The sequence below is a fragment of the Oreochromis aureus genome, linkage group 20, assembly GCF_013358895.1.
Source record: "Oreochromis aureus strain Israel breed Guangdong linkage group 20, ZZ_aureus, whole genome shotgun sequence".
In the NCBI taxonomy this organism is placed as follows: Eukaryota; Metazoa; Chordata; class Actinopteri; order Cichliformes; family Cichlidae; genus Oreochromis; species Oreochromis aureus.
The window spans coordinates 31,444,477-31,459,973 of NC_052961.1; the positions used below are offsets into that span (position 1 = coordinate 31,444,477).

At 38.7% G+C, this 15,497-nt stretch overlaps 1 protein-coding gene across 1 annotated transcript; it reads right to left on the bottom strand.

Moving 5' to 3' along the window:
* Window positions 1–432: 432 nt before the first annotated feature.
* Window positions 433–15,233, bottom strand: LOC116315608 (scavenger receptor cysteine-rich type 1 protein M160). Its single transcript, XM_039604575.1, has 17 exons — window positions 15,173–15,233; window positions 14,308–14,634; window positions 14,016–14,111; window positions 12,966–13,187; window positions 12,676–12,867; window positions 12,421–12,572; window positions 12,091–12,238; window positions 11,536–11,844; window positions 10,042–10,347; window positions 9,459–9,755; window positions 7,643–7,951; window positions 6,752–7,048; window positions 3,463–3,735; window positions 2,688–2,816; window positions 2,184–2,279; window positions 1,043–1,153; window positions 433–902 (listed from the first exon to the last, which is right to left on the bottom strand). The coding sequence occupies exons 1-17, from the start codon at window positions 15,231–15,233 to the stop codon at window positions 796–798; spliced, it is 3,432 nt and encodes a 1,143-aa protein (XP_039460509.1). The 3' UTR covers window positions 433–795.
* Between the last annotated feature and the right edge of the window lie 264 nt (window positions 15,234–15,497).

The window sequence follows — 15,497 nt, forward strand, 5'->3', positions numbered from 1 at the left end:
CTAGCTTGCTGCTTTCACTGTGTTTGGTGGTTGTAGAAATGGTTTATATGAGCTCTTAGTTGAGATTCAGAGATTTACGGGACTTATATTACCAAGCTCTTGTTACAGCCAAATAAACAAGATCTCCCCCCTTTTTGCCCCGGGGACTGGAGGCTAGTCTTAAAATAAAATGTACCTGCCAAAGAAGCTAAACAGACTGAAAGATCACCCACCTGACACTCACAACAGTCACAACCTTAATTATTCTTAAGTTTAAGAAAAATAAACAAATTGGGTGAGTTATAGAAAAACGTGTTCTGTGAACATTTGTCATGAATGTGAAAATTAGCCCTAAATTAGCTGCAGAAAAAACAGCTACAACCATGAGAAGAAATAAACACAAAAGATAATAAATGAAATCTAATAGTTTTTTATTTGTAAAGTTGAGCATTTTTAAGATGAAGACTAAACAGACCAGCTTAGCACTACTACAACTGAGACCCTGGTGTCTCAACGACCATCTACTGACACATTGAAAATATCAAGACGACAACCACAAGATATTGAATATTTATGCTTTAAAGATCATATTTTACTCAGAGTAATACCTTATCACTCTTATACATTTTGCATTAAACAGTTTTTGCTATACAGTATCAAAAGAGAGATTGTTTTTGTTTTTACAGCAAGTTCTTGCATCAAATATAGTTTTCCTTCAGCCATTTCATTAAATGTATATTGCATTTAAAGATTTTAATATTGTTTTTCATTTAGTCCTCATTCCTTCGCACCAATCCTGGGGCTGCTGTGTTTAAGTCATGTGTGGCTGACATGGACCTCTGCTGTAGTCAGTGTGGTTCCAGGGATTGTATCGATGTCGTCAAAACTCTCCACTGGATTTTCCACTTGATAGGTCACCCCATCTGTCACAAAGAAAAACAGATGACACGTGTTAAACATTGATTAGTCTTATTTATTTTTATTTATTTGCCATTTACTTATATTAAAATGGAAACACTGTGAACAAACTAGTTTAGAGCTCCAGTGCTTTCATTATGGACACCTTTATGTGTGTTGATGTTGATGGCAGTAGTGCCTGGAAAGGTCAGGGGTCGAGCCTCATCTGCTTGAATATCATCCTTCTCTGAGATTAATTCAGCCTCTGATCTGACACCTGAATGAAAAATAGCAAGAGAACACTTACACCATGCTGGCTTTTTAAAAAACAAATATTTCCCAAAAAACTCCCACATGCCAGATCTGTGACTGTTTTTCAAAGACAACTGAACCTCACATCCTGAAAAGGACAGTTTAATAGGAATGATCTGAGATAAATCTAAGATAGGCAAATAGTTTTATAAAAAGAACTCTGGCACAGAAGAACATCTTAATAAATAGGAAATGTATACATTTTCAGTTTGAGACAGTGTCAAAGGTGAAAATTCTACTTTAAGATTATTATCACAGACTTAGACTGCATTATGTTAAAAAGTGCTGCTTTGCAATGAGGCACATCTGGCGAGTGAAAGCTGTGTGTTTGCAGCTTAAAAATATTTGCATTTTCACTGGACTGTGAGTGGAAACATGGTGGCCGATTGGCTGACAGATTGTTTTCACTTTTGACATATTTTCAGTCAATCAAATAAGCGCTGTTCCTGGTCATGCTCCTGACGATGCTATTTCTGGGGTTTTGACAATCTGGACTAAAAAACACTGGTCTTTGTATCCAGAGACCTAACTCTCATCACCAATGATGCGAGAATTTTGCATTTGCATCTGTTTTATATCTCTGTTCAGGTTCATTGTGAAATTTTGGTGAAATTGAAAGTGTATGTCTTCGAATGGTCAGCAGGGAGCAGCAGTAGCAGTGCACAAGGAGACAACATCAGAAGGGATAAAAGTCTAATTTAATTCAGGTGAGGTTTTTTTTTTTATAAGCAGAGAGACTGCAGTTCTTGATGCAATACAATTAGGTAGAAATAACTTACAAAAGAAAAAAAATAATTTGTTCAATTAATATCTAATGATAAGTAATATTATTAGTGTAAAGTTTTAAAAAAAAGTGTTAAAGGTGTTGCTGCTTTTTATATTTCCAAACTAAAATAGTGATCTTAATGATGTACAGTGTGTAAATGACACTAAGCTAAAGATTTGTTTAGGGGGAAAAAGACAATATAAAACGAATGAAAGACTTAATGACTCACCACCACAACTGAAGTCTTCCATCTCATTTTCTTTGTCAGTGACATCTTCATGTTCCCCACCTTGAAACTCCAGTTCTTTCCCTGGCAGCATTCTTGCTGAAAGGTTACAGCATTACACATTTACTCATACAGTACATAACAACAACTGTCTCACCAGTGCACTGTGCTAATGTACCAGTGAGGTAACAAGGTGCACAAGAGCAGGAAAAACACAACACAAGAACAGGTGTGGTTAATTTTTCCAGTTCTGTATTTACATTTTCAATCAAGCAGTGTTTGGTTGAGCTCATGTGCTGCTTGTTCAGTCAGCAGCAGTGATGGTGTTATTTGAAATGGCTGTATAGACTGCCCTCTTGTGGCAAAAAGTCTGCAACACCCTCTTTGGTTTTAAACTTGGAATATAAAGGATGATCTCATATTCAATCAGGATTTTTACACTTTTTAAGGTTTTCAATTAAAAGTGAGACAAGCCATGTGTATACGTCATGTAATAAATATACTCACATGAAGCTCTGGACCTCCTCGCTCTCTTGACACAGAATCGTACAAATACAAAAGTCAAGATCACCACAACAAGAAGTCTCACACCCATGATAATAGGTGCTATGGATATAGAGGGATGTTTTTCATAGTCTGAAATCAAACACAGTCAGTTTATTATTTTTTCTGGATTCAGTCACAGTGAGTTTCAGTCATAATTTATCTGTATCACACTGACCAAAGTAAGTCAGCTCAGATTTACAGAATACAAAAAGTGTCTTTCTGTCAAAAACAAGTAATTAATTGATGGATTCATGGTTTCTCCTTTTCAGTGGTGCGGAACTTTACACTTTCTGTAAAAGCAAAGAAACTGTGTTTAAAGAAGGAATTTAAGGAAACAAGCTCATCCACTTCTGTCTGACAAATATGATGTTAGAGATGGTCAACTTAGCTTTAGCAAAATCACTAGGAGCAAAGCAAGCACCTGTCATCATTTTACATTTATTAAAGTTACAGTGTTCAACATATTTTTAAAAAATGTTCAAAAAATATTCTTGACAAAACCGATCAGACTATCAATGTCATGGTTTGCAGTGCAAATTATTTGTGGCTTCACTATCTTATAAAGAACTTGACAATGTCATTTTTATTTAATGAAACCTTCCTTTTTATAAAATAAATAAAAATCACTCCCAAGATAATGAATTAAAATACTACCATAATTAACAGAGGACATACATGTATGTACTGTATATGTGAATGAGTCTATAGAAAGAGAGGTGTATGGACTCACACTTACCACTACAAGTAATGAACACCACATTTGTGTCACACTTTCCTTTAGTCCTCCTGCACTGGCCAATGATGGAATGGTACTTTTCACAGCTGACATGGTAAATGTTACCTGAACCCTTTGATGGAGCTTTGGGTTTAATGAAGACAGCATTGCCACAAAGCTTTTCTTGGCAAACTTTGTGTGCATAGGATAGATCCCAGTTACTAGCACACACTGGAACGCCATCTATCCTCACTTCCCCACTACAGTTCTGTGAAAGGCTGACATTGGGCTCCTCTGGGAAGGAAAGCAATAAAACACTGCAGTCAAGTATTGATAAAGACATAAAGCACTGAAGTAGAAATGATCAGTTAATCATCTCTGCACTACAAAGTCAAAATATGAAGCACAAGTCCATAATCCATAAGAACTTTCTGCAGCCATTAACAAACACCAGAATAAACACCCCGAGGCTGCTTTTATTGTTGCCTGCGACTTCAACCACACCAACTTAAAGACAGTCCTCCCCAGATTCCACCAACATGTCTCCTGCCACACCAGAGGAGACAAGACTTTAGACCATGTTTATTCCAACTTGGCTGGAGCCTACAAAGCAACACCCCTCCCCCACATTGGACAATCGGACCATCTCTCCCTGTTCCTCACACCTAGGTATTCACCACTCATCCAACGTGTGAAACCTGCTGTGAGGACAATTAAAGTGTGGCCAGAGGGGACAGACGCAGTGCTCCATGACAGATTTAAAAACACAGACTGGAATATGTTCACCCACACAGACCTGGACCAGTACGCCTCATCTGTACTGGATTATATCTCCAAAACCACAGACAGTGTCACCACCCAGAAACGGATCACCATGTACCCCAACCAGAAGCCTTGGATGAATCGGGATGTTCGTCTCCTCCTGAAGGCCCGCAACACTGCCTTTAGGTCAGGAGATGCACACGCCTACAGTACAGCCAGGGCTAATCTAAAGAAGGGCATCAAAAAAGCCAAACACCATTACAAAAAGAAGGTAGAAGAACACTTCTCCAACTCCAACCCCCGACGCATGTGGCAAGGACTCCAGACCATTACAGACTACAGGTCCACCAAACCCTCCCCCGCATCCTCTGATGTCTCCTTCCTCAACGAGCTCAACAACTTTTATGCTCGTTTTGAGCGAGGGAACCCCACAACCACAACCAAAACAGACATGATGCCAGACCACCAACCTCTGACTCTCTCCCCCACCGATGTAGGAGCGGTGCTGAGCAGGATCAATGTCCACAAGGCTGCAGGTCCTGATGGCATCCCCGGGCGTGTTCTCAGAGCGTGTTCTGGGGAGCTTGCAGGAGTGCTCACAGACATATTCAACCTGTCCTTGGCCCACGCTGTGGTACCGGCCTGCTTCAAATCCACCTCCATCGTCCCGATACCCAAAAACTCCAACCCATCTAGCCTCAATGACTACCGCCCAGTAGCACTCACCCCCATCATCACTAAGTGCTTAGAGCAGCTGGTCCTAGCACACTTCAAATCCTGTCTCCCCACCACCCTGGACCCCCACCTATTTGCATACCGCCAGAACAGGAGCACAGAGGATGCAGTCTCCATCGCACTGCACTCTGTCCTCTCACACCTGGACAACAACAACACCACCTACGCCAGAATGCTGTTTATAGACTTCAGTTCAGCATTCAATACAATCCACCCCTCACAACTCATCAGGAAACTGACAGACCTGGGCATCAGTTCCCTCATCTGCAAATGATTACTGGACTTCCTGACCAACCGCCCTCAACATGTCCGACTGGATAACCGCTGCTCATCTACAATCACAATGAACACCGGTGTATCACAAGGCTGTGTGATGAGCCCTTTCCTCTACTCCCTCTTCACCCATGACTGCAGACCTGCTGATGGTTCCAACACCATCATTAAGTTTGCAGATGACACCACGGTGATTGGCCTCATCAGTGACAACGATGAGACCGCTTACAGGGAGGAGGTGGATCGTCTGGCTGAGTGGTGCGACACAAACAACCTGCTGCTTAACACTGAGAAGACTAAGGAGCTCATCGTGGACTACAGGAGGAATGCTGACCCACATCCACCCATCCACATTAAGGGGACGGCTGTGGAGCGTGTGAGCAGCTTCAAGTTCCTGGGAGTCCACATCTCCAAGGATCTCACCTGGACAACCAACTGCTCCAAGCTGGTCAAGAAGGCTCACCAGCGCCTCTTCTTCTTGAGGACTCTGAGGAAGAACCACCTGTCCTCAGACATCCTGGTGAACTTCTATCGCTGCACCATTGAGAGCATCCTGACCAACTGTATAACAGTCTGGTACGGGAACTGCTCTGCCTCGGACCAGAAGGCGTTGCAGAGGGTCGTGAAAACTGCCCAGCGCATCGCCGGAGCACCACTTCCTGCCATAAAGGACATCTACAGGAAGCGGTGTCTGAAAAGGGCTGGGAAAATCATCAAAGACCCCAGTCATCCAGCACATGGAGTCTTCACCCTCCTGCCCTCTGGGAGGCGCTACAGGAGCCTCCGGACTAAGACCACCAGGTACCGGAACAGCTTCTTCCCCACAGCTGTCAGACTCCTGAACTCTGCCTCCTGACATCTGACCCACATTAAACTCATGGTCTGAACATACACACACCCACAACCACTAGCACTTTATCACTATCACAATTATCCACATATCTCACTTATCCTAACTGCACTACTGTATAGTTCTGTGTAAATATCATTCTGTACATATGATAATTTTTAATCCTACAACTGTTTGTAACTTGCATAGTTCACATTTCTGTATAACTGTATATCTCAGATTTCTGTATAGTTTTTATTTCATATTTATATCCTGTTCATAGCTTGTACTCACTACAACCTGTACATACTTATAGTTATAGAATATTCATAACATACTTCACACCGTGTACATTATAACATACCATAATAGACCCATTTCTGTAATATACTTAAACATCTATATTATTGCTAATATATATTGTAACATAGCTATATCACGGCTAAAGCACTTTCTGGATGGATGCAAACTGCATTTCGTTGCCCTGTACCTGTGCATGTGCAATGACAATAAAGTTGAATTCTATTCTATTCTATTCTATAATCAAATAGTTCATTTAACACTTTTAGCTTTGGTTTGTTACTTTATCCAGTGTATCTGGAATAATTCTCTTTCACACTCCTAGAGTCTTGTTTCACTCTTCAGTGTTTCCAGTGCAAATGTAAAAAGTCTGTGATCATTTAAGATCAGTCCTGCTGATATAAATCTTACTTTGGCATTCAATAAAGACTGGCTCCTTCCTTGAGGGACTGGTTTTATTTTCACACTCCCAAATGCTTCCTGGATTTTTACCACAGCTGAAGCTTTTGTTCCAAAAAGAATCTATTTCAATTGTTTGGGGGTGGTTTTCATTTGTTGATTGGTGTCCACCACAGTCCATATCCTGGCAAAGCTTTTCCTTCTCAGTTTCATTGAAGCTTTCCGTGGAAACAGCACTGGGTCCCTGTCTCCAGTGAACCAACACTGTTCCACTACAGGCCTTTTTGTCAGGTACCATCGTCCTCCATTCTGAGACAGACAAGAGAAATAAAACGTTCACAAAACATGATGTAATCAACAGGATCTGAATGATATAAATAACACACTCTGCACACAGAAATGACATTATGATCCTGCATCAACTTAAAGTTTTTAAAGTTTAGCTAACCTGCTGACTGCTGTGTAAATAAAATGATTTTATAGAGTGATAACAAAGAGATGACAACTGATGACAGAAATATTTTTATAACCATCAGACTGCACAGGCTAGCTGTTTCCAGCTGATTACAGACATTATTTAAGTGAGTCAGACTGTGTGGCAGAGACATACTGGTGACATGGACAACAAGCAGAAAAGAAAAGAGTAAAACTGAGTAGAACAAATATAATTAATGGAGGTGAGGATGTTAAACTTCTAACCTTTATTTCACTAAAAGTAACCTTTGAAGGCGAGCATGTCAAAGTTTGAGCGCAGCATTATTTTTATCTCAACATTTTTCTGAAATACAAACTAGTCTCAGTTTGTTTCAATTTAAATTCAGTTTCAAACCCTTTATTTTAAAATTAGGCTGAAGGAGCAAAGAATAATTAAGAAACTGCTGACACAAAGATCATTATACACACCAGAGCATCGGAGGCCACCATGTTTGCAGGCAGCTGTAGAAGCAGTAATACTGCTGCATGCAGATAATGGACTGTTAGCATTTGCAATGCAGTTTAGGTTTAAAATGGCTAATTTATCTGTTGGTGCAGGTCCAAAGTAGGGAAGAGTCTCGACAGCATCACCACATTTAAGCTCCTGACAGATGGTGTTTCGATTGTTAGTGTCTTTGAGAGCATCCTCGCACACAGGGATCCACTTCCCCTCATACTCCACCTCTACGTTTCCAAAACATTTGTAACTGGGAATGCTAAATCTGGGCTTGACACTACCTGAAACAAAAGAATATCAAAATAATACCATATATTTACAAAACTCTTATTTTATTTGAATTGTAATTTTAAGCATCTAGAACCATCATCATCTTAGTGAAAAGAATTTTAGTCTGATAGCTTCAGAAAGATTTATATTTGCTTCTTTAAAACAAATGAGCTTAATTATGAAAAACAGTATTTACCCAGATATTTTAAAACATTTGAAGGAACATTTAAAAACAGATCAATGTATTTTTGTTTGCTTTTTAAATTCTGGTATGCTGTAACTTCAATTCAATTCAATTTTATTTATATAGCGCCAAATCACAGGAACAGTTGGCTCAAGGCGCTTTATATTGTACAGTAGATTGTACAATAATAGATTCAGAGAAAATCTATTAACACATAGTGAGTGGCTGGAAAGGAAAAACTCAATGCATCATGGGAATCCCCGGCAGCCTACGTCTATTGCAGCATAACTAAGGGAGGATTCAGGGTCACCTGGTCCAGCCCTAACTATATGCTTTAGAAAAAAGGAAAGTTTTAAGCCTAATCTTAAAAGTAGAGATAGTGTCTGTCTCCCGAATCCAAACTGGAAGCTGGTTCCACAGAAGAGGGGCCTGAAAACTGAAGGCTCTGCCTCCCATTCTACTTTTAAATACTCTAGGAACAACAAGTAGGCCTGCAGAGCGAGAGCGAAGTGCTCTAATAGGGTGATATGGTACTACAAGGTCATTAAGATAAGATGGGGCCTGATTATTTAAGACCTTGTATGTGAGGAGCAGGATTTTGAATTCAATTCTGGATTTAACAGGAAGCCAATGAAGGGAAGCCAAAACGGGAGAAATCTGCTCTCTCTTTCTAGTCCCTGTCAGGACTCTTGCAGCAGCATTTTTGATTAACTGAAGGCTTTTCAGGGAGTTTTTAGGACATCCTGATAATAAAGAATTACAGTAGTCCAGCCTGGAAGTAATAAACGCATGAACTAGTTTTTCAGCATCACTCTGTGACAGGATATTTCTAATTTTAGAGATGTTGCGCAAATGGAAGAAAGCAGTCTTACATATTTGTTTAATATGTGCATTGAAGGACATGTCCTGGTCAAAAATGACTCCAAGGTTCCTCACAGCATTACTGGAGGCCAAGGTAATGCCATCCAGAGTAAGAATCTGCTTAGATACCATATTTCTAAGATTTTCAGGGCCGAGTACAATAACCTCAGTTTTATCTAAATTAAGAAGCAGAAAGTTAGCGGCCATCCAGGTCTTTATGTCCTTAAGACATTCCTGCAGTTTAACTAATTGGTGTGTGTTGTCTGGCTTCATGGACATGGAGAGCTGGGTGTCATCTGCATAGCATAACTTAGTGACTGAAGAATCAAGAGTCCAATAAACTGGAGCAATAAAACTGGCACTTTTTTCCAAAGGGTCCAAATCAGTTAAAAATGAAACTTTTTAAAAAGGACAGTCCAGACACGTAATATTTTTTTGCAATATAAAAATATTTTTAAAAAACAATTAATTACCTGAGCAAACAACATAGGCTGGTTTTTGTTTACAGGAGTTATCATTGTCCTGGTTTTTGACAAAGATGCTCTGTGTCAGGTCAGTAGTCTGACTTGTCGGGTGTAAACTCTTGAAGAGGATATCACCATCTTTGGGACTGTTGTGGGCTTTTATGGGCGTCCCACAGTTCAGCTTTTCACACAGCTTCACAGACTTGTCTTCTGTCCAGGTGTCTGCACACATATCTCCTTCCTTGCCTTCTACACGAATTCTGACTTTTCCCCAGCAGCTGTTCGTCAACCTCATCTCAATATTTCCTGTTGTGACATTGAAAAAGCAAAAGTTAAGAGGAAACTAGTATCAGCAGATATTTCACAACTTCTTAGACCGAGCTGGGTTTCAGAAAAAACTGAAAATAGTAGAAACTTGATTGAGAGAAAACAAGGAAGTGAATGTACATCTATGGACATTAAAAGGTAAAGTCTGTTATAAATAAATTGTCTCTTCTGAGTGGATCACATTACAACTAGTGACACAATAAATCAATTCCATAATGACTTTAGTCTTAGTTTTATACTTTAACTCATTCACATTTCACATTACCTGAACATTTCACATAGGCAGTAGAAGTTTGGTGGTCAGGAGGCAGAGGTGTAGTTTGGCTACACTCAGAAAGAGACTTTTCTCTGGATGAGCAGCTAAAAGAGTCTTTCCAAACTTTATTAATCATATCAGCCGTAGAATTGAAAGAAAAGCTGGCAGCGTTCCCACAATGCATCTGCTGACACACTGTGTCTGCAGACTCTTGGTTCCATGTCTCTTTAGACCCAGAGAGCCAGTAGATTTCTCTGCCATGCTCTATCCCCACATGACCAGAACAGGTTCCACTCAAAAACACCATCTTGTGACCTGATGGACACAAAGAGAGAAACGTGATATACAGTAAGTGGCTGTGCAGGTCGTCTACCTGTTGAAAGGTCAGTGGTTCATGCGTGAATGTTAGACAAAGCCCTTTGACACAGAGTTAAAGCACTGCATGAATGTGTGCTTGTGACTGGGTGAATTGGGCTTGTAGTAAAAACTGCTTTGACTTTAAAATGCTGAATGTCTTTGCTGATAGCTGAGCAGATTAATGAATCTCTACTACTTGCAGCAAAACACGGTCTGGGTGCTCTAAAGGAGTAGAAAAGCATTATATATATGTATGAGCACCAGCTAGTTTTTGTTTTTGTTTTTGCATTCTGGACCAGCTAAACACGAGCTAAAGAGGACCGAGAGGTGCATGGGACAAGTGAGTCACAGTAATCAAGACGACAGAAAATTAAAGCGTGCAGTAAAAGTTCCACATTACTGAGTGTCAGTAAGGGTCTGAAATTTGTGATGTTTCCTAATTAAATGAGAGAAATAGATTGGATGAGCTTTGAGATGTGAGATTCAAATTTCAAATCAGTACCAAAAATGATACGAAGGCTCTTAAATGATGATTCGGTGTTGCTGTAAGAACTGACAACCTCAGATTTTTTAGAATTAAGATGGAGGAAATGTAAAGACATTAAAAGCAATGAAGCATGCTTGTTATTTATTCCTGTTGTCTTACTATTTATATTTTATTTCTGCACACTTGGCGAGGAGCCCCCACAATTTTGTTGTAAATTTACAATGACAATAAAAGGCTATTCTATTCTATTCTACTGGCCAAGGTGTGAGAGCCTGGTAAACACTCCACTATGTGGGCAAACATTGTTTTGTCTGTAATTAGTCTGCTAATCTACCAACAAAGACATTTGGCACCCAAAAAAGCCTAATGACTTTTTCACAAAATACAAATTGTTTATTTGGATTTCTAGTTGGATTTTCACAGGTAAGTATATTTAGACCTTAGACTTGATGATTTACTAAACAGAAGCGTGTAACTAAGCAGAGGAGAAAAAAACACTTCGACTGACATCGATGAATGAAAATGTCTTTTTCCTGGTTCTAACATTTTATTATATTTTAGTATGTTAACTTTGGGAAAGCACTATCATTTGCTACACATGTGTAATTACTTATAACAGTTATACACAGCAACAAGGTCAAAGGGCACGTGACACTCACCCTCACAGGTGATTCCAACTGCTTCCACTTCTCGATTTGAAAATTGGTTGTCTGAGTTTTCTGTTAAGCACTCAGATATGTTTGATATCTTCTTATTTGTTGGACACGTTATTGACAGGAAGCTACCAGAACCCTGACTGAATTTTTCAGTTTTGCCTTTTTCCCCACATTGCAGTTGTTTGCAGACAGCTGCTGACTGATCCTCTGTCCATCTGTTTGCAGGAACTTTCCTCCACTGGCCCTCATGCTTTATCTCCAATCTTCCAGCACATCTTCCAGGACCATCTGCCAGTTTCACCTCCACACTGCCTGTACCATGACAATAAGAGATTTATCAGCCACGAAACACAAAAAGAATAAATACATTAAATTAAACTCTTACTGAACACATTTTGGAAAAAATTAATTAGAATTTAACAATGTCACAGTTTCATTGAATGAAGTAACTCATTGTCTCTCTCAGCAGAGAATTTATTGCAGAATTTAAAATCCCATTATAAAAGCAGACATAGGCCATCAGCAGCCACTCTGTACATTTCCACTGCTGTATCTCACCTGAACACACCACATAAGGTTGGTTTGAACACTGGATGTTCTTGTCATGCTTAGCAGGACAGTGCCACAGTGAGGACTCGCTGCCTTTGCAGCTCACATGGTCCATTATCCCTCTTGAATTTCGACGTTCGACTTTAGTATAAATCAGCTAGAACAAAGCATTTATGAGTTTGCATTATTTCATTGATACTCATCCAGTATTAATGGTGCACATTAGTACACTTATCACAATAAATCCAGTAGCACTGCTGTATGGACAGTTTCTGATACACTCAGTATCCATGTATCAGAACAACAGGTAACTTATGGTGACTAAACTGGAAAACTCACTTTCCCGCATCCAAGCTCCTTGCAGACTAATTCAGCTTCCTTTTTAGTCCAGGTGGAGGCACACACAGGATTAACTGAACCATTCACTTCAATATTAACTGTACCATAGCACTTGCTGTCTTTACCAGAGTGCAGAACTACTTTAACTTCATCTGAGAGAGAGAGAGAGAGAGAGAGAGAGAGAGAGAGCAGTTTTACAGTGTGAAGTTTTTGCTTGGAAGTTGTTTGTGTTGGAATATAAATGTGTTGAATTACCTGTGCATGTCACATCAAGGTTTTTGTTTGTGCTGTTGTTTGGGCTGAGAGAGTTACCACAGTGCATTTGCTGGCACACATCAAAAGTAAAGTTGTCCTGTTGAACAGGTACCCAGTTGTTATTTTCTTCTTTTTCCAGCTGGCCAGAACACACATTTGACTGGTTTCCTTTGAGCTGCAGTCTCATAAAACCTGTTTATAAAAACACGTTCACCATATTTAATATGTAACACAATCAGTTTACGTAATGTGTAACTGTGTGTGTGTGTGTGTGTCTGTGTGTGTGTTACCTTCACATATGATAGAAACAGGTTTGCATGATGCTGAATTGTCCTGTTTGCCATTCACACACTGCCACAGATTATCTGGGTCTGCATTTTTAAAGGCTGAACAATCGAGCTTCATCTTTGATGAGCTTCTGTATCTTTCACTATCGATCCATTTTAGGGGAAGAATTTCTTTGAATTCACCACACCCGAGATTTTTACACAGAAGATTGGCTTCTTTTTTTTCTTTAATAGAGAGGAATTATATATTTTTTGTTAATCAAAAATAGTGTAAGACATTTTAAAACGTGATCGAAGTAGTACACCATTAAATAAGAAGAAGAATATTTCGCAGTAGTGGAACTCTTCTGCCCTTTGAAACACAGAAGATATTTGATTGTAGCATGAATCTGATAATTTAGCACAGAGAGATTTTCTTTAGTGTGATACTTTAGTATTTCAGGCTTAACAAGACAATGTTGAAGCTTCTATTCTGTACAGTTGTGTACTGTATTTATTCTTATTTTATTTTATTCTAATTTTTGCTTCATAACTTTTGCACTGTCCACTTCGTGCTGTGACAAAACAAATTTCCCACGCGTGGGACTAATAAAGGTTATCTTATCTTATCTTATCTTATCTTATCTTATCTTATCTTATCTTCTAATTCTGTGACTATAGTGTCTGAATATAAAAGTATCAATGGTGAAAAGTAACTTTCCTTAAGTATCTTCATTTTTATTTTTGATTAGGAATTATACAATGAAACATATCATCATTATTTGTCTTAGTGAAAATCTTCATTGAATGATATTTTAATAAGTAACTTAATTACAATAATTATTAAAAAATATGAGTCAATTAAAATTTAAAACTATCTGACATTAGTTTAGAATTATTTAACCATAATTGCACTACACTGATCTTAAACGCTGTCTCTGAGTTGCTGTCTATTGTTTACTGCATTTGCATTTTACTGAGAAAAAGTTATCTTTGTTTCTCCTCTGATGTTATGTACAGTTAACATTTAGAAAAGAACCTACAAATGTATACATGAATGAATCACACTCTTACCCAATCTGTCTTTACAAAAGTAACCCGATTTGCCATCAATGGAGTACTGGACCGCTCCAGCACATTTGGGTCCATCCAGGCTTAATGTGATATTACCTTGAAGAGCACAATCATAAACCAGCCAAATACAAACACAGACAAAAAACCAACAAACATCACAATCGATCTTATCAAGTCATTTCCATTAATGTACCTTAACAACCTTTAGCTAAGAGTTGTTGTCACCGAGCTCACTAAAAAACCCACCACCAACAACATAAAAATAACAGAAACAAAAAACAGAGAAACTTACTTGAACATATAATTTTTTTCACTGTGAGCTTTGAGTAATAGTTGGATTTCCAACCAGGATGTTTACATTCCCACAGAGCGCTCTCGTCTCCTTCACACTTCAGTTCATTGAGCCAGATCGGTCTGTCTTCTGAAGGCTTAAGAATATCTGTTACTGAGCCCTCCACAGGTTCCCCACAGTGAGTGCTCTTACAAACCACTTTTTCAGTGTTCTTGTCCCAGTGTGTATCACCAACATAGCCCCATATGTTGTTATGGTAGACTTCAAGGTAGCCTTCACATGGGTAGCCTCCTTTGTTTCCATTTTTTAGAATCAGTTTGTCCTCAGCTAGGAACATACAAGGTTTATACAGCAAATTATTCTTATTATTATTATTATGATTTGTTTCATGACTTACTTTTGGGAACTGCAAAGGATAAAATGTTACACTTTTGTTCGTGCCATAACATCTGAATACAAGTTAAAAAAAAAATAATACTAATAATTATTTGTTTGTATGCTTTTATGTTTTACTTTATTATTTTAATATATTTAGCAACATATTTCTAAACACATTTGACTGGTTTCCTTTGAGCTGCAGTCTCATATAACCTGTTTATAAAAACACTTTCACCATATTTAATATGTAACACCTTTATCACTGCTGTATCTCACCTGAACACACCACACACACACACACACACACACACACACACACACACACACACACACACACACACACACACACACACACACACACACAGGGAGATTTCACTTCAAACATTTTAAAGATTTCAAAGATATATTAAAGATTTTTAATTTAAAATAATGCTATTAATTAATAACATTACTACTATTCAAAGTTAAAGAAACTAAATTAACTTACCTTGTGAGATCACCAGCTCAATGTGAGCAAGTTGGAGAAGCAGGAGCAGGAACCACATCATCACCACAGCTCATGACTTAAGAGTGAGGCAGACAAGTGATATGTTCAGCCTTATATTGCCGTGGCTCTCCCCACAAAAAAGGAAATGAGCACCAAAGTTAGACTGACAAATGTTAACTTAGATTGAAAGAAAAGTAAAACACAAGTGCTCTCATTTCTTATACAACACCTTTTTATGTTAAACTTAAACTCCCTCTGATGCTGTAGCACCTAGAAAATGTGTAAACATATCAACAGTAAATCACACTATTGATTTTATGAGAAT